The 23,645-nt window shown below is 40.7% G+C and overlaps 3 protein-coding genes across 6 annotated transcripts in view; 2 read left to right on the top strand and 1 right to left on the bottom strand.

The window, feature by feature from the left end:
• Positions 1 to 2,576, top strand: part of LOC103382720 (fatty acyl-CoA reductase 1) — a 35,201-nt gene extending 32,625 nt beyond the window's left edge. The window contains exons 11-12 of the mRNA XM_008315603.3: positions 1 to 18; positions 131 to 2,576. The exon at positions 1 to 18 is cut by the window's left edge and continues 101 nt beyond it. Coding sequence (XP_008313825.1) covers positions 1 to 18; positions 131 to 293 — 181 coding nt within the window. The 3' untranslated portion in view covers positions 294 to 2,576. The remainder of the gene's footprint in view (positions 19 to 130) is intronic.
• A 532-nt stretch (positions 2,577 to 3,108) lies between these two features.
• Positions 3,109 to 9,402, bottom strand: LOC103382719 (endoplasmic reticulum-Golgi intermediate compartment protein 2-like). 3 transcript variants are annotated; one of them, XM_025057381.1, is made up of 14 exons: positions 9,155 to 9,402; positions 7,803 to 7,936; positions 7,265 to 7,373; positions 7,103 to 7,149; positions 6,690 to 6,757; positions 6,063 to 6,103; positions 5,776 to 5,874; positions 5,589 to 5,684; positions 5,447 to 5,502; positions 4,948 to 5,046; positions 4,740 to 4,837; positions 4,485 to 4,647; positions 3,756 to 3,835; positions 3,109 to 3,503 (listed from the first exon to the last, which is right to left on the bottom strand). In XM_025057381.1, the coding sequence occupies exons 2-14, from the start codon at positions 7,906 to 7,908 to the stop codon at positions 3,432 to 3,434; spliced, it is 1,134 nt and encodes a 377-aa protein (XP_024913149.1). In that variant the 5' UTR covers positions 7,909 to 7,936; positions 9,155 to 9,402; the 3' UTR covers positions 3,109 to 3,431. The 3 variants fall into 3 exon arrangements, with proteins under 3 accessions (XP_024913149.1, XP_016890130.1, XP_024913150.1); XM_017034641.2 differs by having other exon boundaries at positions 7,803 to 7,933; XM_025057382.1 differs by lacking the exon at positions 9,155 to 9,402 and adding an exon at positions 9,072 to 9,112 and having other exon boundaries at positions 7,803 to 7,933.
• A 1,551-nt stretch (positions 9,403 to 10,953) lies between these two features.
• The window catches only part of kdm7aa (lysine (K)-specific demethylase 7Aa), a 20,606-nt gene continuing 7,914 nt past the window's right edge, over positions 10,954 to 23,645 (top strand). For both annotated transcript variants that reach the window (XM_025057768.1, XM_025057769.1), the window contains exons 1-7: positions 10,954 to 11,182; positions 18,806 to 18,891; positions 19,386 to 19,503; positions 19,835 to 19,995; positions 21,814 to 21,955; positions 22,224 to 22,410; positions 22,698 to 22,860. In XM_025057768.1, the coding sequence (XP_024913536.1) occupies positions 11,085 to 11,182; positions 18,806 to 18,891; positions 19,386 to 19,503; positions 19,835 to 19,995; positions 21,814 to 21,955; positions 22,224 to 22,410; positions 22,698 to 22,860 (955 nt within the window). In that variant the 5' untranslated portion in view covers positions 10,954 to 11,084. The remainder of the gene's footprint in view (positions 11,183 to 18,805; positions 18,892 to 19,385; positions 19,504 to 19,834; positions 19,996 to 21,813; positions 21,956 to 22,223; positions 22,411 to 22,697; positions 22,861 to 23,645) is intronic.

Genomic DNA, 23,645 nt, shown 5'->3' with positions numbered 1-23,645 from the left:
CAGGCAGCATCTGAGGAAGTGAGTAGAGAAACTAGTCATGCTTCAAAAACTTTAAAAAAAAAAGTTAGATTTGGATTTGAGACTTACACGTGAATATTTGTGTTCCGTCTTCTTCTTCGTCCTTCCTCAGACTGAGGAACATTCGCTACACCTTCAACACCATGTTGATCGTTTTCATCTGGAGGGTCTTCATCGCCCGCTCCCAGATGGCCAGAAACATCTGGTACTTTGTGGTCAGCCTCTGTTTTAAGTTTCTCTCCTACTTCCGTGCGTCCAGCACCTTGTCCATCTGAGTCTTCCTCACGTCCTCCTTGAAAGCCAGTATAAACAGCAAAACCCACGCCTTTCGACAAGGACAAAAACTAAACCAGACTCTGGCCGTCCACTGGGGGCGCTGCAGATCTGGCTTAGCTTGGATTTGCAGAGGTGGGAGCCTGGATTGAGTGACGCTCTCAGGATGGTAAAAAAAAAAAAAAAGAGGTCTACTAGCCATGGTGTGTTTCTTTTTGTCATTTAAATCGCTGTTCCATCAACAGACCCCTGTCCAATCAAGATCTCTCAATTCTTTTTCTTCTCAAAGTGGCCACTTATATATGCAACAACACAGAAAGCCTCCTGTGTGTTTTCCACTTTGTCTTTTTTCCACTGCATATCTGGGAATCGTCGAACTACTCGCCTTTTTTTCGTACTTGAAATATAGTTTCAGTGGAGGACAGTTGGTTTAACGAGATCATTCGTTTTTGTTTTAACCAAACGTCCGTCTCGACGTCATGTGTATCTACTGCCTTTAAAACTATCATATACACACACACACACTGAGCAACGGTGACTGGTCTGAGAACCAGGACAAGCGTCTGAGCTGGGATTCCTACAGGTCTGTCATTCCCTCCCCCACCCCACCCTCATCTAACCTTTGCCTGTTTGTACAGTGGTTTGTACTGAAACTAAGTTTACTACTTTTACATCTTTATACTTGTGTCAAAGGCTCGTTCCCATACAGGTGGTAGACCTTGACAGTGTATAATCTATAAATAAGAGTACAGCAGAGGAGTTTATTTGTATAGAGCCTGTATGATGTGTATTGTACACCCCCCCCCCACCCCCCTTCAAATTTTTCAAAAATAGCTTGACATTTTCTAAAGACGTTCTTTAGCAGCAAAGGGAAAAAGCAGGGAACGAAACATTATTCCTGGGTTGACTGGGATCTGGCTTTAAAACCCAAGACCCTCACCTTGTACCTGATCTGCCCCAGGTGTGTCCCAGGCCCATGTGATCCACAGAGTGGGTCAGGATCAGAAAAAAATCCAGTGTGACCCAGACTCTATTCCTATCAAAACAAAAAGCTATTGGATTAGCTTAGTCACTTTGGGCCTCATCTTGGAGCATCCTATCTGGGTGGAATTCAACTTGGATATGTTTATGAAGCAGTCCATATGGTCTGGACAGAGATTCATGAACAGATCCAAATCAGTTCTCTGGGCCAGATAATCTGCTTCAGGATGAGAGACAAGTAGAGCCAACAACAAGACTGTTGTTTTCAGAGTTCTTTCTAAGAAGGTTGATCCTGTTAGAACCTAAGCAGATTAATGCACATTTTAATTTTTGTTGATTGTCCTTCAGGAAGGAAATGAAGAGTTTCTGTTGAATAACGACAAACGCGTGGTAATTGTTGTGAACTATGTGGGTTTTAGTGGAGAGTTCAGTCAGTTTTATTTAAAAACGGATGAATATATTTGAACTGGTTTTTGAAAGTTTGTAATAAGGGTTATTGTGTGGAGCCATCAGTGTTATATACTGTTATATAAAGTCAATATTAGCAACTGCAGAAAATAGTATTGGAACGAGTATGGCTCCATTGGGAATGCCATGGTTGGTTCTGTGTTTTAAAAACTGCTATTTTTCAGCAGTAACAAATGAAAGGGATAGGGACTTGAAACACCGCCCCCAAAGTGGGGTGTACTGCGACAGCTACACCCCACGTTGGTAAACGTGTAAACAGTCAAAATTGCATTTTATTCTTATAAACTAAAGGAAGATTTATTTGACTTTTGCTTTAAGGTTCTTTGAGTTTTTACCACACAGCTTCCATCTGAGGCTACCAGAGTTGTTAAAAGTATTTACTAAACCAGTCGACTGGACAGTATTACTCATGTCAGAGGCAGAACGTGCACCAGGTTGACCTTTCACTAGAGCTAAGAAAAGGGACAAAACCTAACTGTTTATGCAAAACTCCTTGTCTGTTGTGTAACCATTTTCACAATGAACCAAAATGTCTGCACTTGCGCACAAGCGTCTGTACGAAGTGGTTTTTGTCAAATGTCACCGAGCTACAGGGCTACTGTAACCGTGTCTTCACGACGTCTCGTTCTACTTCCTGTTCGTTTGATAACTTTGTCTTCAGTAAAACTGAAAGACGGGAGCTGCAGTTACCGTGTCTAACAAAACACCAATAATGAATAATATCAACCTTTTGTTAGGTGTCCTTTTCTCAACATGTTTGACTGAACTGTACTCCCTGCTCTGACATGTCTTTCAAGTCTGCTTGGCAAAACTGAAATAAACAAGAAAAAAGGAATCACGTCTGCTGCACTACATCAAACTGTACTTCTTAGAAAAGTGAACATTGTTTGAGCGTTAGAAGGTGACGCTCAAACAATGTATATGTACCACTGGTGGTGCTTGGGCTCCCTCTAGTGTTTAACTGGAATTAGGTGAGTTGCATTTTTTTTTCTTTGCCGTTATACTGGAATGCTTTTTTACATTGTCTAGACTTTTTTTTATTGTAGAAAAAAAAAAGTTTTTTGGAATGCTTTTTTACATTGTCTAGACTTTATCATTTTTTGTAGAAAAAAATGTTTTTTGTTGTTTTTATTTTCCACAGGTCAACAACACATTGGTTGTGTCTCATTTTAAGGGATGAAGCCCACCAGAGGTCACAAATGTCCACTCCTTGACACAAACTCTCAACAGGATTATCTGAAGAGATAAATTACATACCTTTGCAGACTATACCAATCCATTATACACTGTCGTGACATCACACTGCAGCAAAAGATAAGGAGTTTAGGATGCAGTACCTCTGCTGGACCATAGGAGACGGCTCTGAAAGACATTTGTCCAATACAGATTTATTAAGAAATCAACAGCTTTTGGCACTAGTTCTTCTGGTTTGACCACAGTGATGTGACTTTGATTCTCAGTCCACTCAATGCTCCACTGAAATCAATGTGAAGCCCAAAGATGCAGCTAACTGCTGACACCAGGAGCTACAACATTGCTGTTTTTTTTTCTTGTCTGTCCTCAGCTAGATATGTTAACAACCTGGTCTGGCGCTGAAGGCTGAATACTGCCACCTGCAGTCCATAAAACGAGACACTTCCACTGATACGGTCAGTCTTCTGTGCCCCGGTGGTAGCCCTGAATTTAAGCAGCTACTCTTGAAGAATTCCGTCAGCAGGCAGAGGGATGTGGTGGTTGTTCATCTGGTTGTCCTGCTGCATGTGCTGCAAAAAACAACCGGAACAGGCAAAGACTTCATTTGATGGTCTCACAGGCTGTGGAGGCTGACCGTTAGCCTAGCCCAGTGGTTCTCAAACGTTTCCTGCTGTAACCCTCCTTATGGAGATACATGGACTTCACTGTACCTCATTAGAAACACTATATTTACTACATCACTGCAATTCTGGAGATAGAGGTACAAATTACTGCAAATACCACACTGTGGTACAGCTAAAAAAACAAACATTCAGCCTCACCTCAGGTGGCCTGTAGATTCTTTGTTTGAGGCGACAGCAGACGATGTCAAAACAGAAGCCGACAAGTCCGTGCAGCATTCCTGTAGAGAGGAAACACGGCAATAAGGTCAAAAAAATTATAAATTATAAAGAATTATAATCAATAATCAAAAACCCCTGGGAAGAATCCAAAACAGATATGAGGAGGCAGGGTAAAGAAACCATTTTTTTAAAATATCCACACACAGGGTCCAAGGTAAATCAAGGAACTCAGAAAACACATGTATAAATATTACACCTCAGAGGTGTGCTATTGGAAATTTTACTCCTTGCATTTGAAAAATATTTATTTATTGCAAATATTTTGTCTCTGTTCGTCTATGTGACAGTAACAGACAATACAGTAAAATATTCCTCCACTGGGTGGCAGCAGATGGCTATAAATATTTTTTTGAAATAGCAAGACTCAGCAGTTGAATTATATCTGTGTTTTTTCTTCAATTCCTAACTAGTAAATCAGCCACTATTTGAAGTCCTCTATTGAAAATGAATCTTGTAAGTAACTACATTTAACTACATTTTTGTTGGGTTTTTTTTGCACATTAAAAAAAAAATCAGACAAAACTCCCACAGGAACCTTGTTTCGCTCTGTCGTTTTGTCAAGTACATCAGGTTTGTCACCTTCAGTCATTTCAAGTCTCATTCTCTCCTACTGTACAAGCTGTTCTTTCAAGATGACACTTTTCTCACCAGTGGTGGAGAAGATTCCTCCGATGATTCCACACAGTCGCACCAGGAACCTCCACAGTGGCATGTGCTGCTCGCTGACCGTCACCATCAGAGAGCTGGTGTCATACTTCACAAAGATGCCAGAGACGCCGTGGCTGCCAGCGGCGTGATTTATCACCCGCTCCTAAAAAAAGAAAATGTTTTTGTTGCACCTTTTTCGTCACACTGTCCTGATTTCTCGACTGTTATTTCTTGGTTGTTTTACAGGCGACTCACTCGTTCGGTGACAGAGAACTGGTGAGTGTCTGCAGATGTCTTGTAGGTGTTCAGTCTGGTGGGAACCACTGTGATGAAGTACTGGAACATTTGATTGTCTGGATGTAGAACCATAAACATTTAGATGACACAGCAGCTGTGTGGTATATAATCTACTCTGGGTTGATTGTTTTATGATGGGGTTCATCCTTTTACTGCAGTGACCTACTGTTGAAGGTGATTTTCTCTGTACCGTCCAGAGGGTTTATCATCCCTGGTATCTCCTCGCCGAAGGATAGATAGTCGATTCGATGGGAGAAGTTGTAGGCTGTGAAAGAAATAAAGGGGAAAACACAAAAAAATTGAAAATGTCAGAAATAAAGGGTAACCCACAAAATAAATGTAATTAAGTAATGTTGCTTAAACACAACCCAAGGATAGTTAAAGGTTAGCCAGAATTATAACATTTTATATAAAATAGCTTAATAAAATTGGTTGGAATGAAAAAATTTTAAATGTATAGTTCAAAAAAAAAAATTTTCTTTTTTTAATTAATCTGGACAATTGTAACTGGAATTTGTACCAGTGTAAAACAGACCCAGCAGGGGGCAGCGTTACAATTAAAAAGATGCAAAGCTTCAATAAAGACCAAATGAATAATTTAGCAAATGTGACCTTTGGGGGGGGGGTGACGATACACTCAAAAAATATAAACTTGATGCACTCACTGTCATGGCTGACAAATGCTGCAATGTGGGCGTGGCCTTGAGGATGATGGAACGGCCTGAAAAAGGAAAGAAAATATGTTTGAAAGATAATCCTCGATTGGAGGGAAACACCCTTTATGCTGAATGTGTTGGCGCTGCTTACTTCCCCACAGTGATGTGCAGGTTCCCCGCCACCTTGTTGACGTACATGTGACCATGTATCCTACAGGCAGCGACGTGCTCTGCAGAGGCATCCTCCCTACACACACACGCACTAGTTTTAATGTTACACTTCCATCAAACATAATTTTGAGTATTTCTTTAATTTTTCTTTCAGAAGAGGAAGTGACCGTGGGGGCAGTGCAGTAGATCCTTTGAGGATAGTTTTGTAGAGGACGTCCTGAAGAGCGTGTTCTGCCCTCAGCTGACTCTGGATGAGCAGCAGAGTCCTGGAGGACAGACAACAGGTCACCAAACTGCCAGGTGAAACAAACCTAGACCTTTAGAAGCTGATGCCTTCAGCACACTTAAAAAAGTTGATAAAGGGAAAGACTAGCAGGTGAGCCAGCCCTTCTAGACTTTTGAACAACTCAAGTCTCTGAATGTTGCGTCCGGTGGAGGTTCCGTGTCGACTCACCTTTGCCAAACCCTCTGTTGTGGAGTCAGATCAAAAATAACCTTTAGGACATATTTTTAAAAAATAAGGACATGGATTAGTGAATGAATCAATCCACAATGACAAGGATGAGGATGTGATTAAATAGACCTGTGACAATAACACATTATGCTGAACAATATTATTGTCAACATTACTTTGAGACCAAATTAACTAATGTCATGTCAACATTATTTTGAGACCAAATTAACTAATGTCAATATATCATCATAATGCAAATACACTCCTTCAGATGGAATTGTATTCTTTTATTTCTCATGAGTATTTTACCATTGGAATTGGAATTTCAAGAACTTTTAAATACCCTAAATAAATGCAACACACAAAAATCACAGAGACAAAGAGTGGACGATTAACAAGAGGGTTCACTCCGTACATTCTGCTCCGTACAAACGCACCCAGGTGCTGAGACTGACTCACAGAGGGAACCCTCTTGTCATCCAAGAGGAGACGAGGAAAACAAACACTCTTGCTCATGGCAATGTACTGAGGCCGTCAAAATTATTACATTTATCTTTATTTATCGTGTGATTTATTGATTTATTGATTATTATCTCAGGTCTATGATTATATTTGTCTTTTACTCACAGGTTCATACTGAAGGCCATCAGATGTGATCATGGTCTCTGCCAGGTCCAAAATATCTGCTCCAACATCTGCACATTCACACAGGAGGCGGTACATTAGCATTAAGAGCTAAGAAAAGTACACAGCAGAGCAGCAGTATGAATGAGCGTGGAATCACGATCAGATAATTGGAATTATGAGAATTAATATGAAATAAAAACAAATTTGAAAAATCTGAACTAGTTTAAAACACATACTTAATACGATACGCAGATGATATTTGCATTTGTCTTGATACAGTGTGTGTACATGTAGTATATGTGAGTGGATATACTGTGTTTCAAAGCACCAATTCTGTTTTTTTTTTTGTATTTTTCTGTATTTCTATGACTGTTGTCTGGATGTAGATTTAATTAAAACCAAAAAAAACTCACGCTGACATTTCATGGCCACTGTGATGTCAATGTTTATCCTCAGTTTACTGTGAATGAAGAAGTGAAACATAAGTCAGGATCAGTACTTTACATTTGATGGAAACAGACTATTGACCAGCAGTAATATTATCTGGTTTCAGTGTTTGCTGAAATCAAACTCACCTGGAAAAATCCTTGTCGACTGTGTATTCATACTTCATCCAGGTGTCTTGATAAACAAAGAACTCTAGGACGGCCAGGAGAGCCATGGAACTAAAGGCTATCAGAGACACTGTTGGTGAGACAGGAGAGACCGTGTTGTTTTCAGTGTCAACTTTTAACTACAAATTTTACAGTACTTTTGGAAATCTTTACTCTTAACAACTTGAAATGATTTCTATTGCTATGTAATAGCAACATTTCCATTATTTTTGGTAAACTTTTACTTATTTTTATTTGAATTTGTCCACTTTTACTCACCCTGATGAATGTAGCAATCTTTAGGATAGTACAGTAATTGATTTTATTTAGCTTTTGGCTAACCTTTAGCACACATCCTTCTCATTCCATGATACATAGAATAGGTGTGAGCTATGTTAGTCTAGGTGGACTTTTTTTCCCCACTCTCACCAAAACTAAACCAACATAACATATTTATAAAGCAAACACAACATTTCAGGGACAGTTTGCACCAGAGGATTTCTACGGGAGGGTGTGTTACCTGTTCCCCCAGATGCTGAGGTCTCCTTGTAGCTCTCCGACACTTTGGGGAAGGCGTCCAGCTCCTTCACCAGACTCAGAGCTTTCTTTTTGGATAAACGTCTCATTTTCAGCTGCAGGAAACTTCAGCTTCTGCTGGAAAAGAAGGAATGCAAGAATATTGGACTCAGAGTAGCAACATTATGGAAAAGGCAGAATCAAATGACCGTGGAGTAGAGCAGAACATTTGAAACAACTAATCCCAACACAGAAACAAAATCTGAAAGACAGGTTACAGATGAATTTTATTGGTTACATTTCAATCAATTACTCTTTTCACAAGTGACATACAGTATCAATTACTTTAATTATTATTTTTAAATTATTTTTAATTATTTAATTATTCCATCCATCCATTTTTATCCGCTTATCCGTTACCGGGTCGCGGGGGCAGCAGTCTCCATGACCACCACCCAGATCACACTGCCCCGTACCAACCCCCCGGAACCTTCCTGCGGGTGGTGAGTCCACTGTAAGGCACCAACCGCCCTGACTGGGATTCGATCTTGCCTCACACCAACGACAGAGACATTGCCTCTGGGCTAAAGTGCTAGAATTACAGTATTCATGTCTAATCTAATGTTTTGTTATAGGTTTATCTTTTAACTGTTCTCAAAATGCTAGTTGTGTTGTGTGTTTTCATATTTTTAATACTTATTTTCTCTCACTTCAGTCCCCCATCTAAACATTTTGACCTTAGGGCATTTTTTAAATCCTTTGTGATGCAAGGATAATCTATATATTTTATTTTTCTGTTTTTCTATAGGACGGTTTTTTTATCATATAAATTTGTGACTATTATATTTACAATATGTAATTGTCATTGTCATATAATATCCTAGTCTTTGTGCCATTAAGTCACTTTTGAATGCGTTTATTGTGTTTCTTACTGATCTTACTCTTCGATATTTAGCTTTGGCTAGCATTCTTTAATAGTCCACCTATTGTGCTGTACATGTGCTATAATGTACTGGTGAATATATTGTCGATAACGATGGCACAGTGCAAAGTTATTCTGGTGGTTCTGTTGATTTTTGGATACAGGTTAATTCATAGTCTTAGCGGGTTAGCGAGCCCTTTAAACACAACAGTAAAAAACGTATAAAAGGTACACATTCATTTAAATAGTAATAACATAGCAGGTGTCAAATATAACGGCTGAGTTGCAATGTTTGGTCTATGACCACTGACGTTTACCAATAAATAAGTATATGGATGTATATGTGTTTACCGTAGCTTCTAGAAACACCTGCACACAAATCTCCGTTCCTAATCATTTCAATATGAAGAACGTGTGTTCTGTATCGCTCTTACCTGTTCGATAATCTGGTCACAGCTTCATTTCGCCTCAAATTTAACATACATGTTTATTTTTAGTCAGAATCCGCATAAATAAATAAATATGCACCCAGTGCAGCGAAGAAGATGCAACGCACATTAATAAATGCGTTAAATATATTCAGACACAGCTATTTTTCCCATTCTTCTCTCATGATTTGTGACGTTACATCACCCGTAACGTACGCGTTCTGGTCACCGTGAACGCGCAAAGATTTCAGATGGCATTCAGCCAGTAGATGGCGTTTTAACATAAGGTGGAAAAATTGTTTGGTTTTGATCAGTTTGCGCAGGTAAAAAAAAAAAAGTAAAAAAAAGTCTAAAAAGAAAATATAGTGATTTTTTTTAAGTAGAAAAATAATGTAATGTAAAAAATACATATCAGACAAGGTTGATGAAAAAAGTTAATGTAAATTAAAAGAAAGGGAATATTAAAAATAAAAAATATAAACATAATGACATTTTTAAAAAATCGCATGGATGAATGAAGTAAAACAATGAAATAAAATGTTATAAAACATTGGAAAATTGCGGTGCCAAGATCCTAAAGGGAGCCAGAAAACTTTCAGGTGCGCACCCGGAAGTTTTCTTGCGCGCACCTGAAAAGAGCCAATTGCATTCCTATATATGAAAATGAAAATGAGAAGGTCCAGAAAAAGGTGTGTGTACAAACGTGTGGATCTTCACACCACTCCTGAAGTTTTTCTGCTCCTACCTGACTGACATCTTTAGACGTGTGTCTAAAGAGAATAATCATCAACCCATAACTGCTTCAGGTCGCTATTGTCACTGGGGAGGTTTTGCATGTACTGCATGCTAAGACGGCACCATAAGAAGAAGGAAAAACAATCAGACGAGCTCTCCAGTTTTCAATCACATGTGTGGCGTGTGAAATGAGAACGCATGAGTGTGTGCATGCAGCAGTGCTGCTTGTCTATGCAGAGTTGCACAGATGGGCGTGTGGGGGGATGGGCGCTGCTGTCAGCTCACAGATCAGGCTGTGGGTCGGTGGTCCCATTGCTATTCAACACACTAGCACGTAGGGCATGTCACACACGCTCCTAGGAGACATACCAGGGTTGGCTCTGGCGCGACACCTGCATCGGCGGTTCGGAGAATACTGCAGGAGAAAAAATGTGTGGGTTTTATTTTTAAGGCAGGTGTTAAAACACAACAAAGAAAAAATCTGCCACTGTGCATTTGAACAGATTAGAAAGACGTGCTTTGGTTTTCACTGACAGAATAACCGTTTTTCTGTCTATCGTATTAGCTATGTACATAGCGTACTGATGAGAAGAGTTGAATTTACATTTCATTATATTTATTTATGTGTAGACAATAAAACTTTCAAAATAATATTGAATTACTGTATGTATTACCCGTTGTGTGATTAATAAAACATTATCCCATTGTATCGTTATTTTATCGATTTGTGTTCTTTATCCTTAAACTTAAACAACCTAAAAATTAAAAAAGAATACCAATATATTACAAAAAAAAGCCAAAAATTGAACTAAGGGTTCACTAAAAATCAAATAAAAACTATAAACAAAGAACCAGTTCAAATATAGAGTAAACGAAATAGCTCAAATGAGCGGAGATATATTTGACAGCCAACAACAGGAAAAAGACAGAAGTTAGCCGTTAAGAAACTAAAATGAACTGATATAATACTCAGTTATCCTGAACATATTTGAAAAATAATCAAAGAACCATTACGTCACTGCTCCTTTGGAAAAAAAAGTTTTGTTTCTATTGTTGCAGTCACACAGGCAGATGGAAATCCAGTTACGTCAGAGGTGGGTTCGCACCGAACGGTGAAGTTCGTGTGGCCTCGGTCGTTTCCGGACGCAGAGTTAAATCCCCGCCCCGGTTCATTCCTGCGTTGTTTGGGGACAGTAGGAAGATGGCGGCGGCCCCGCTATACTGTGTCTGCCGGCAGCCTTACGATGTGAGCCGCTTTATGATCGAGTGTGACATCTGTAAAGACTGGTTCCACGGCAGGTACGTTGGTTTAAGTGTTCTTCACGGATATTGCCAGCCAGAAACGAGGAACATTGGCCGTTAATCAAAGAAAAGCGACCGTTGTCTGTGCGGTGTTGACTGGAAGCTAACTGGCTAAGGCTAGCGGTGGGCGACGGGGGTTTTAAACCGTCTATTGACACGACTTCACCAAAGAAAGTGGTGATTAACTCCCTTTCTACGACTTTATTCTTTAATTTATGAAGGCAAAACAAATAATGTATGCATGCTGTTTGAAATTAAGCTGTCAGGTGCATCATAATGAACCGAAAACACCTCTATAGCTGTTAGTTTTATGCACTTATACGGGAATCTATCGTGAGTGTTGCCGAGCGGTGTCAGTCAAGCTGGGTAACGAAGAGATCATCGGGTTCATCGTGACATAGAAAAGCTTCATATTGTCAACATTGGAACTATACCTCGTCATATTTTTTTTTTAATTTGACGATTTAACATACGCCTATTCCAGTTTCTTCTTTTCTTAACGCCGTGACCTGCTTTGCCACAGTGGGTTATTTAAGGTTATGGTAACCGCACATAACCTTTTACTGGCATTTAAAAACAATTAACTTTGACAAGAGTTTTTAAACAGCTCTTGCCGACCCGTGCGCATTTCTTATGTTTCCTCAATTATAATCTCACTTTTTATTTATTCAAAAGTATAATTGGACATCACTTCATGTAAGTTAATCACCATTTTAAATAGTTTCTTTTTGTATTTCTAAATAACCTACTTCAGCGAAGAACAAATGTTGGAGGACGTGGTGCTTGTTATGGTTTTTGATTGACAGCTTGAAAAATTTAAATCCCCCTTAACTGACCAAGCACATGGCAGGAGACCCCAAGTGGCGGGCTTGAGTATTGCTTCAGAGAAACAAGACTAAATATATTTTCTTTGTCAAATGTCTGTAGTACAACATAAGAATAAAACAAACAAACCCCTCAGTCGGTTTCAATGAACCTAGAAAGTATTTGGTTTTGTTTATTAGCTATTAGTGCTTTTTCAAGTAGTTTTGCAAGTTTGCTTCTTTAGGTGTAAATATACCCAAGCTTTGTCAGCAGTCCAGCTCAACAAATTCATAGCAAAATATAACTTATTTAGCATATTTTAGCAAACCCTGGCATATGTTGACAAATAATATTTTTGTTGTCTAATATAATTTAAACCTTTAAAGTCAAATTCAGCAAAAAATAGACGGTCGGAGTGGGCTTTATTTGTATATTTGACCATTTCTTAGGAGTCTGTTTACATGCAAGCCATATTTAACTTTACACTTTTTCGACTTAAGATTTTAAGTTATGAAATTGTTTTCCTGATCTGTTGTAAAAAGTAGAAGTTTTTGTGTTCATACTTGCTTACAGTGATACTTTTAATAATGTTTCTCTTTCTCTGGGGCTTCAATTTACCACCACAGTCTAAAGTGAGATCCTGGGGTAGACAGGTTAAGAGCACTGACAAAATCACGTGAATTTGCAATTGAGTAATCTTGTGCACCATGATTAAATATGTGTCTCTTAATCCAACAGAGAAATTATTGTTACGGACTTCTGTGGAAGGTAGAAAGTGATTTGCTGATGTCAAATTTGATCAAACTTATCAGACTTGAGCAACCACTGAACCCAGATTTAGTGACTCACTTTTTGTATTTGAGTCATCGAGCTGTCACAGCCTTAGTTTTCACATTCTCTTTTCTTCTGCCCTTTGAACATGCCTGTGTGGGTGCATCACCACAGCTACTGTTTATGGACACACTCATCTGTTTTATCGCTTTTGTCGAAATGACAGAGGCTCTTGCGTAATTACGTTATAAGGTGTCCTTCGGCCAAGATAGCTGCACAAAATGTGCTGTGCCAAAGGACCAAAAAAAGAACTGGCTGGCTCTTAGTCATGTGTCGGCAAGAAAAGGAACAAATGTTGGAGCTTCTCCTGTTGATGACTAATAGAAGCACACACCCACATACACGCACATGCAGAGTGGATCTCCAAAAAACAGCCTTTTTTAAAGCCTCTTTCCCACGAGGCTGGCCAAAAGGAAGAGGGGGATTCTCTGGCAGTGGATGGTGGTATGTCGGGTGAAAGGAAAGCAGCTCAGTCTCCTGGTGCCTGTTATTTTCCATGTGTGAGTGATTTTCTGTTTGTGTCGATGTGTGGTTCTCCTCGGCTCAGGTTCTGGAGAGTGTCTTGCTTTGCATCACTTGTATCTCTCCCAGCATCTCAGTCAACAATAGAGGCTGTTGGTTTTTAGGGGAATAGGAACTCAGACTTTGAGAAATCTGACCAAACTACAAATGAATGAGGTAACAAAAAAAAACAGGGTGAGAGACGTGTTACCAGAATCTCTAAACTCCCAGTGTTACCACACCTACTATTTACTGAAGTTCTCTATTTTAATGTTGTCTTGTGATTTTTGTTTATGATGTAAATATGAAATGCAGAAGCGCGTCTATGGTAGTATTTGGTAACAGTTACTGGAAGTTGTACCAGAACTTGCTAACTCAACTATTTCCTACATTTTAGTTAATTAATTGAAAAGTGACTTTGGAATTCCAAGAGTGTCAGTGTTAAATTTATTTTTACTGGTTTCTCTTTCTCTTACTTTTTAAAAATGAACTTCTCTTGGATTATTTTAGTTGTTGCAGCTATAGAAAAACCTGAGACATGTTGGGGTTTTGTAGGGGTGGAGGGTTGCACCAGTGTAGGTCTCGATATGATGGTGTATGTATATTCACTTTTTTAGCAACTTTTAGATGGCTATGTTCTGTTTACTTTTTAAAAATGAACTTCTCTTGGGTTATTTTAGTTGTTGTCTGTTTCGGGGTATAGTAATACTGCAGCCAACCAACAAGTCAAAGAAAATGAATGAATTTGATTCTCTGGAGTAAGTGGTCTTTAATTGACAGCGATGATCATTAAAGCTGAGCTTTCATTTGTGCTGCAACAGTTGTCACCAGTAGCCAGTGTTGGTTTCAGAACTCAAGAGTGTGCAGCTGCAAGTTAGTACAGGCTGTGATGTAGTTTACAAACACCCGCTACACTCTTTAATTTACCATTTAGAGCTGCTGCTAATTAGAAGACTTGCCAACATAAGTGAGTTGTGTCCAGTGTTGCCATGATGTCAGTCTACAGAACACCAGGGATTTACTCCTAGAAAATCTTCCAGAGTGGATGATGGTTGTTAACTCAGATTAGATTTTAGAAGCATAGATCAACCCTTTGTCTCATTTAAGTGATGGGATGATGATCCCGTGGACCTGGCTGTGACACAGAAAATGATTGATTGGAGACCTGGTCATTCAAGTTCAACGCATTAGCCAGCAACATCACACACAAGCATGAGCTCACTGATAAACGATAGATACCCTCGTTCTGCATAGTTTGTGTAGAGTGGATGGTTGAGCTTCCCTAAGTATTTGTTTGTCCATGTGGAGACCGCTGTGTTAATCTGTTTGGCCCAATCACTAAATTTAATAAATAACAGTCACAAATGTTGCTTGTTTTTTTTTTTTTTTTTTAAAGTCTACATTCATCACTGCTGCTTCCTCCTGGGGGAAAGGGAAGTTACTTTGAGCTTCATCAATGTTGATTGGGGTCAAGGCCTTTGTGTATTGATAATCAGTCACTGTGAATTATGATCTTCAAAGCATTTCATTATTCTGTGCATTAAACTTGTTTAAAGAAATTGTTTTGATTAGCTGTCTGTTTAAAGTGAAAGTGTAATCACCTTAGAGATAGTAATGCATGACCAATAGCCCAGTGGTGCGCATCATAAATAATTTCACCCGCTGCCTGTCTCTGTTAGCTTACAGACTGATTTCAGCAGCAGACACTCACATAAAGAATGGTTTTGTAGGATTTAACAGGGACACTGGGGCCCTCAAAACAACCATCTTGAAGACATATGTGAAAGCAGAGCGCTGGTGCTCAGAGCCTCAAGACAAGCCAACCTGCACCAAAACAATTACATTGTTAAAACACCCCAGGCTCCCTGATGTCCCACAAACAACAAAGTGTTCCTCCTTTGTCATTTCTGTTTAACTTCAGAAACAGAACAGTCTGTTCTGTTTCCAGCTGAAGCCAATGCTCAAATAGTTTAGATACTTATTGTGTTCAGCTGGCAAAAATAATTCCTAAACCACAGATTCCTGTCTGTCTGTCAGGGTTCAGTGGCTCTGTCCAGAGCAAGCTCTGTTTGTGTGAGCTATGACTGAGTGCCTCAGGACTGGTCTGCAGGAGTCTGCTGCTCCTCTGGGGTTGATAAAGACAGATAAGGGTGGCCAGGTGTGTTTAACTGCCCTCATCTCCTCCCTATCTCCTCCACCCATCCATTAGAGATCTGCCAGTTCCCCTAATGTAGGCGTGTCTGTGCCCCATGCAGAGCAGTTATTTAGAGCTTAAAATAATGGCAGCGCCCGCCTCCTGCCTTTGTGCCACTGCACCGATCATGGGGGACAATGAACCCCTCGTAGTGTGTTGACTAATGAATAAGCCCTCTCAGTCACACAGGAAGGAGGCTCTTGATGAGAGGAAGTGCGGGGAGAGGGGCTGTTGATGTCTGGGCTTTGGCCAAGTACACACACCTCGTCATTCAGGAAGGGATGTTTTTCCTGGTAGTCTGCTTCTGTGCCATCACATAAAATCTCTGTCTGGATAAAACAGGGGTTTTGAAAATGGTAACACTGTTAAACAGATACTCCAGAAGAGTTTGGTGAAGTCTGGGGAAAAAAATCAAAAGGCAACTGAGCAGGAAGACGATTTTCCTGTGTTGCTCCGTTCTGATGGTGCATTGCATCAGTAGAAGAAATGTGCTAATGTTTTTCAGAGCCATGTCAACCTCATTGTCTTGAAAAGTAATTCAGAGCAGTTGATAGGTAACAGCACTAACATCATCTTAATATATGAAGGCATGGCTTTGGGGATCTGATTGCAGGTGTGTTGACTTTTCCTCTTACTGAAAGATCGATGCAACAGAGTACAAAAGGCATTACAAAACATGTTTATTTGACTTAGCCATAGATGACAAGGATGTGTAGCTTTTTTGATTACCTGCCCCCAAGTATGTAGACAACGTTGATTTATTTCATACTGAAACAGTTGGGTCACTGTACTTAACATCAGTTGTGAATTCCACGCAGAGCTTGGTGTGTGTTCCTGCCAATATCTCACATACAGTACATTCATACATCCTTGGTGTGTTTAAGCAGAACTTAAAAGGGCAAGTGAACTGTAGCAGAAGTGTTTGTATAAGAAATGCAAAAAGGTCCATAGGTACAGGTAACAGTACAAAAATCCAAACACATGTCAGGTCGCTGACCTTTCGTGGTGGATCGGGATAAGGAAAGAAAAAGCAGTCAAGTCATTGCTTTGTTTTTGAGTTTTGGTCTGTGTCTCTGTGACATTAACACACTGGGGGCATATGCTGTGCAGTCAGCACTGACTCTGGGTTTGTGTTTAACAGACAGTTTGCTCCTATCATTGCATAAATCACTTTCTAGGAGCTGGGGAGGTGAATCATTTGCGCAATCATCGGCCTTGCTGTGACGCAATACAGTGTCAAGTCAGAGCAAGATGAGAAATATTTGACTCTCTTTCCTACAGCAGAGATCCTCCCCCTGCTTTTCTTTTGCATTCACTGTCTGAAGTCCACGTTGCTGGAGAGCCTGTGTGCCAATAATGATTACAGAGTTATTCATTAGGTGACATAAGTGCAGTGTCAGGTCTGCCAGTGTGGCCCATTGCCCCTGTTTCCCACTGTGGTGTTACATAAAAGCAGAAACAGAGTCAGGCGAGAACAACGAGGAATAAGGTTGCCTCAGTCGAGCACACGCTGCTCCTGCGTTAGTTGACCACCAAGCAGCAGAGAGCGGTGAATCATATTTTTCTGCAGCTGACAGTAATGGTTGCTTAAAGATTCCTGAAAACATTATCAAAGCCTGATAGTGAGCCCTGACACTTTACTATGTCCTCCTGGTTTCCAGTTTGCTCTTGAGCAGTAATAAGTTTGCCTTTTTTAACACTTGCATGATGCAGCCAAACAAACCCACAGTAAATTACATCATAATCTTAATCATCTTCTTCTATCTAAGGACACTCTGTCCATTATAATGTGATTTGCTGTGCAGCCAGATAGTGGTCAGCTATAAAGAAAAGCACTTCTTCAGATGTCCTGTTAGTGCACCAGGTTGATGGAGTTGTGCATTCACATGCGCCCACCACTTCCTGATGGGTTAATGGTCCTCTACTTTATTTCCTTTTACAATTTCCTGCAATTCCTTTGCAGATCAAAGGACGTAGGAGGCAGCAGCCCACTGTTTTGTTTTTTCTCTCAATGTTAAAAAGCAGAGTTTAATTCAACTCATCACTTGCCACCAACTTAAAGATATTGTCCCAAATGTAGGCAAGGGGTCTGAGCTTAAATATGAAATAGTTAACAATGTACAGGTACTTGGGTTTGAGCGACACTGACACCAACATTCTAAACAGTCACATGTGGCTGTTGAGGCTGAATGGCAACTAGGCTGCTCTTCAACCCATGCTGCTCTGGAATGGAACTCTGGTATGCAACAGTGGAATGCATGTGAGTTGGTGCCTGTGGTTTGGCAGTTGCAGGGCGGTCTGGGTGGGTTTGGGGGTTGCTGAGTGAAGGATCACAGCTCTATGGGACTGAAAACACAAAAGTGCAACAGTCGCCACTTTTTTAACAACTATTCCAATGCTGAGCCAAGGCTTTTGATCATATTTTACATTTGTACAGGGGAAAAATGGAAAAACACTTTATTATAGCATTCCAAGACGGTTACCTGCACTGTTCTGCTGACAATTGCACTTCTAGTAGCTTGAGTTGTTTTTGTTGTTGTTGTTTTTTTTCTTGCAGTTCCATCCATTAGAGGCCTTTTCTGTGTTTAGATGAGTTTTGCATAGATACCCTCATCCAAATCAATCAGTGTTTTTAAATGTGGTTGAGGGGAGTGTGTACTTTGTGGACTTGACAGCATTTTTGCATCCATCAGCTCCTGCTCTCTGTTTTCCTGTATTTTTGTAAATATTTTTTTTAAATCTAATGCAGGTCACGTTCCTGTGCGGTCCTAAATCAAACATAAAGGATTTGATTTGAGTCTTCGGTCTGAAGGAGCTACTCAGTTAAAAGAACAATATTGTTGATGTGGAATTAGCCACAGGAAAGCTGTAATTGCTGTGTTTCTGCCCCCAGAGGTCTGTCCTCTGGGGGATGAGAGCTGGAGGGTGGTCTACATTGGCTCCAAATCCAGGGAAAGCGGAGTCTTGTTAACTGATGGCCATGCGATTGAATTAACTGTCATGGATTACACACCAATACCGTCTAGCATCCACATTTACTTTACTAAACACAGCTTTACCAATAAGAAGATATTGTTTTCGATCAAAGCTTGGTGTCCATTGCAAAGTCAGAGATGGACGATGAGTTCTTGTTTTGTTCATGTAAATTAAAGCCTGTCTTGTATTTTATTTTAAAACCTACAAAATATTAAAAACTTACAGTCTACATACATCATTCTGGAAAGTTACCCAGATTCAGCATGACTCTGTTTAAAGTTCTTTAACTTGGTGTCTTTTGTTGTTTTTTCCAGTTGTGTGCAGGTAGAAGAGCATCAAGCTGTGGACATTGACGTTTACCACTGTCCCAATTGTGATGTCGTACATGGACCCTCCCTGAGTGAGTAATGCCTTCTCTCATTAGCGTCTGTATTTTCATTGTGTCCCCCTCCCCCCTTGCCCCCCCCCCCAGCCCTCAGCTCTAACGTGCACCTCATTCATCAAATACTGTCCAATGATCCTCTGCATCACATTTACATGTCTGACCTTCTTTCTCCTCCCACTCTGTCTCACTCTGTGTCAGAGTGGTCCCATAAGGACAAGCCCTTTCTCTGTGCTGTTCATCAACTCCGGGTTGTTTTTGTTTTTTGGATGTGAGGGGGGTTAACCCCTAAGAGCCCAGAGGGCAAACATTAATGGTCTAATTGAATGGTTCTCTAAGCCCCTGCCTCCCCCAAAATCTCCTTGCACTGAGATTTTGAGTTGTGAACAGCCCTGTCCTCTAGTCAGCGAGTGATGATGTGAATAATTTACTATGTTGTTGACACAAGGAGCTTAGGGAGGGTGATGACAGCAGGAAGAAAAAAAACCCTCTAATGTCTCCGTTTGATACAGTGAAAAAGCGGAGCAACTGGCACAGGCATGACTACACCGAGCCAGACGATGGATCCAGGCCAGTTCAGGCTGGTACCCCCAGGTTTATCAAGGAGCTGCAGAACAGAACTTTTGCCAGGTATATCAAATATGGACACAAAGTTAAATATGAACCGTAAATCTAAATTTAAGTATTAGAAATGTAATTAGTTAAGGCCTGTGTTTTACTGTTGAAACTGCAATTTGGAAAGACCTTGACCTTTGTCTCTTATAATTGCACATAGGAAATTGCCCTACAATTTATTTAATAAATTAGCTTTAGCCCAAACAACAATAATTTCTGTGGCAAAAATGTTTATTTCCTTCATGGAGTTTGGTAAAGTTTTTTTTTATGCTGTGTTGACTTTTACGGTCAATCCGTTCAGCCCAAACTCTACTTGTTAACCTAACTTCTCCTGTTAATCTTCAAGCGGTGAGGAAATCATGATGAAGATGAAGGGTGAGCAGGTGACGCCCAGGTACCTGGAGAGACACGGCTTCCGCTACCCCATAGCGGTGACTGAGATGGAGGGTCTGGGACTTAAACTACCTCCCCCTACATTCTCTGTCAGGGATGTTGAGCAGTGCGTGGGTGAGTCAAAAACACATACAGTAGTGTAACACTTCCCTTCCGGTGTCTGTACAATAGAGCACTCAAGATGCTAAACACTCGTCAGGGGTCTCAACACTGACCAGCTAAATGGCCCGTCGCTGAGCAGGCGCCATCTGTGTGTCAACATGAGTAGGTTTCCAGGTTCATGGGGTCTTAACCTACTTATCAGGCATCAGATGATGGCTGAATGACTTTTAAATGAGCGATGGCTAAGCTTTCACTGCCCCCTGCGTGACCACACAATTCCTCACTGAGGCAGCTTGCCACTTTCCAGCTCCTGTTACAAGCCCATTACCAAGCCCACTGGTGTTTTTATCATTAAGTTCAGATTACAGCCTGCTCCCCTCACTTTAGCTCACTCTCCCATGCCCTGCTGAGCATTAAGCCAAGGTGTTGTGATCACGGATGGAGTGTCGTCTTACCTTTCCTGCTGTCTGAAGACAACAAGGCAAGTGGTTAACGATCATGTCCTCCGCCGCTCAGGAGAGTCTGACACACTGGTGCAGTTAGCTCAGTGTGTAATCCAATATCTGACTTGATTCTGACTTCTTTTTTTTTTTCAACAAAATCTAAAATTTTGGATTTTTCATTTTAACCAGTTTCTAAGGAAGAGGTGAAGTAAAAAAGAGTATGTAAGGTAATATTTTCACAGTCTGCTGACTGTTGTCACAGCTTCTTCCAGGAAAATGTGACCCCAGGATGTTGAAAAAAGAAAGCATATTTGCCAGATTACATTTTTCAGTATTTGGAACAGAATTGGAAAAAAATGTCAAGACAAAAGGCAAAATTCCAGAATGTTGCAGGTGTTTCCACGTTCTTCCATTCAGTCTATTCGTTTTGACCAGTTGCTCCATAAACTGATTAATGACTAAACAGTGAACAGAGTGCTGTAATTAAAAGCAGATTAATGTGGTGATAAAAGAGTCTCCGGTTGAAGCCTGTCGACAAAGACATATTCCCAACAATTAGTACAATAATTGACCTTTTTAACTTCACTGGCTAATGTAATATATCACAGCCAACGTGGTGAGCAGCAGTGAAATGTTGAAGGTTTCTCTCTCACTATTGCATTTGTGATGCTGCTGTTTAAGCGTAGAGGTTTCTAGGAACCTTTTTCATTTTTCCTCTCCGCTCCGAGGCTGTCTCACTGCCCCATGTCCAGCTGTTCTCTGTTGTCAGACACTGGCCAGCTGGGTTTCACTGTTCTAGATCTGTGTGTGTGTATGGGTGCAGGAACATGAGAGAGCATGTTTGTGTGTGCTTGTGTGAGACAGAGGGGAAACAGGGGCCTAATAAAAAAGGTGTGGGCGGGGGGGTAAGAGAATACAACAACCAGCTGTCCTGCTGCACCACACACACACACATACACTTCACCGTGCTCCTACTTCCGGCCCCATGTGTCACCAGGGTGTGACCGACTAGCTTCAACCTTGTGATGTTCCTTTTTTCTTTTTCAGTATCCGTTCAAAACTCACACCAGTCGGCCCTTTGCTCTCTTTGTCGTATTTGTATGTGTCACTCAACACTGGCCTTGTGGATGCACAAATGTTAATCAAACACAGCAGAACTCTCACCTCCACCCACTGTATGCTCCTCAGAAACAGCTGGTCAGGACACATTGATAAATTGTCTGGGTTGTCTGCCCTGTGGCTGGCCAGCCTTACCTTTAGGCTGAATCAACTGAGCATCACACTGGGATATCAGCAGGCTGACCCCTAGTGAACCCAACACCCACTCAGCAGCCAATAAATTTAATTAATTTTTCGGGAGACTTATTTGTGCTTATTTTCTGTCCAGGTGGCGACAAAGTTGTAGATGTGATAGATGTGGCGCGGCAGGCGGACAGCAAGATGAAGCTCAGTGACTTCATCAAGTATTTTACCGGTCCTCATCGACCCAAGGTTCTCAACCTCATCAGCCTGGAGTTCTCTGACACAAAGTAAGCTGTGCTTCCATTTTATTAACTTAACAGACATTTTATTATTTCAACTCAAGTTCTGGGCCTGGAACAGATAGTTGTTTCTGAAAAGCTCATAGTGATGCTTTTCCTCTCCTACATCACCAGCCACAGACATCTGGCTCAAATTAAATGGCAACTGTGTGGCTTAGAGGTGTTTAAACAAGACAACAACTGTGAGTAATTACTTTAACCTGACCTTCTGGCCTCTCTGCTTTTGCGCTCCTTGCCTCACTCCAAACACCTGCAGGATGTCTGAACTGGTGGAAGTCCCAGATGTGGCCCAGAAGATGTCCTGGGTGGAGAACTACTGGCCAGACGACTCCTTTTTCCCCAAGCCCTTTGTCCAGAAGTATTGCCTCATGGGGGTCAAGGACAGTTACACAGACTTCCACATAGACTTTGGAGGAACCTCGGTCTGGTACCATGTTCTCTGGGTAAGTTGTTTCCCTTTTTCCTCCACATCATGTGTGTTGGAAAATATTTGGAAGTTGTATTGTTTACTTTATTATCTATAGTTTAAATTCTGCGCTATATTGTTTTCTTGTTGGTCCCATTTCCATGTGTGTTCTTGAAGGAAGTCTTTAGTAGTTGTGCAGTAGAAGTGTTTAGGTGTACTCTACTTAATATGGTGTATATTTTTTCTATACAAAAAATAGCAATACAAGTCACAGGTCTAGCCAAACCAGCATTTTGGAAAATGTCCTTTTCATTTGACTTTCAGGGTGAGAAGATCTTCTATTTGATCAAACCCACTCCTGCCAACCTTGCACTGTATGAAGCATGGAGCTCCTCGCCCAATCAGAGCGAAGTGTTCTTTGGGGACAGAGTGGACAAGTGCTACAAGTGTGTCGTAACCCAGGGAACCACCCTGCTCATCCCCACAGGTCAGTTATAGATTCCTTTAATGCTTGTGTGGTTTTCTTTTTCAATTTCTGGCGCCAAAACTGAATGTTGTATATCCTTCTCTGGGACCAGATAGTTGCTGTAAAAATGTGCAATATGCAGTAGTCTGACATCTATTTTGAAGCATGTTACTCCCTGACACCCTGGTCCATTCCTTATTCTAGTCCATGTAGTAGATAAACATCTACAGTCCAGGCTCAACGTTCACACACTCCAACATGAAGCTTTTCTTGTGTCGCTAATTTTCTGTCAGCGCAGACACCTGACTGTCGTCTGCCTCCTCCGGCCCGTTTGTCTGTGATTTGTTTGTTTGGTCACGTACATTAGAAAGCTATAATAACTGCTTTCCATGTGTGCTACCAGAAAAACACAGGCTTCCTGAAAGTGCTCTATCATTCCCTGTAGAAAATAACATGGAGGGAAGCTTCTGTTGGAGTAAAAAAAAAACTAAACAGGTCCTGGGAAGCTTCTGTTGGAGTAAAAAAAAACTAAACAGGTCCTGATGATTGTGATTACTTTGGAAAAATGAGGAGGATCAGGCTCCTCAGGAGATGTGATAAAATAAGTTAAGAAGGCGCTGATGATGCGACTTCACGGATATCACGTCCCTCAACCCAGCTGTGTCACTTTATTCAATTAGCAGTTTTGCAGGGCTGCCATGAAAAGGTTTAACATTTCACTCACTAAAGTGAAGATAATATCTGTCATTGTGTGATTATCCAGCCATCATCCTCTGAATGGACTTTTGGAATTGTTCTCTTGCATT

Source organism: Cynoglossus semilaevis, chromosome 8, assembly GCF_000523025.1.
Source record: "Cynoglossus semilaevis isolate Cse_v1.0 chromosome 8, Cse_v1.0, whole genome shotgun sequence".
Taxonomy (NCBI): domain Eukaryota; kingdom Metazoa; phylum Chordata; class Actinopteri; order Pleuronectiformes; family Cynoglossidae; genus Cynoglossus; species Cynoglossus semilaevis.
This window is presented reverse-complemented; position numbering and strand designations above follow the sequence as displayed.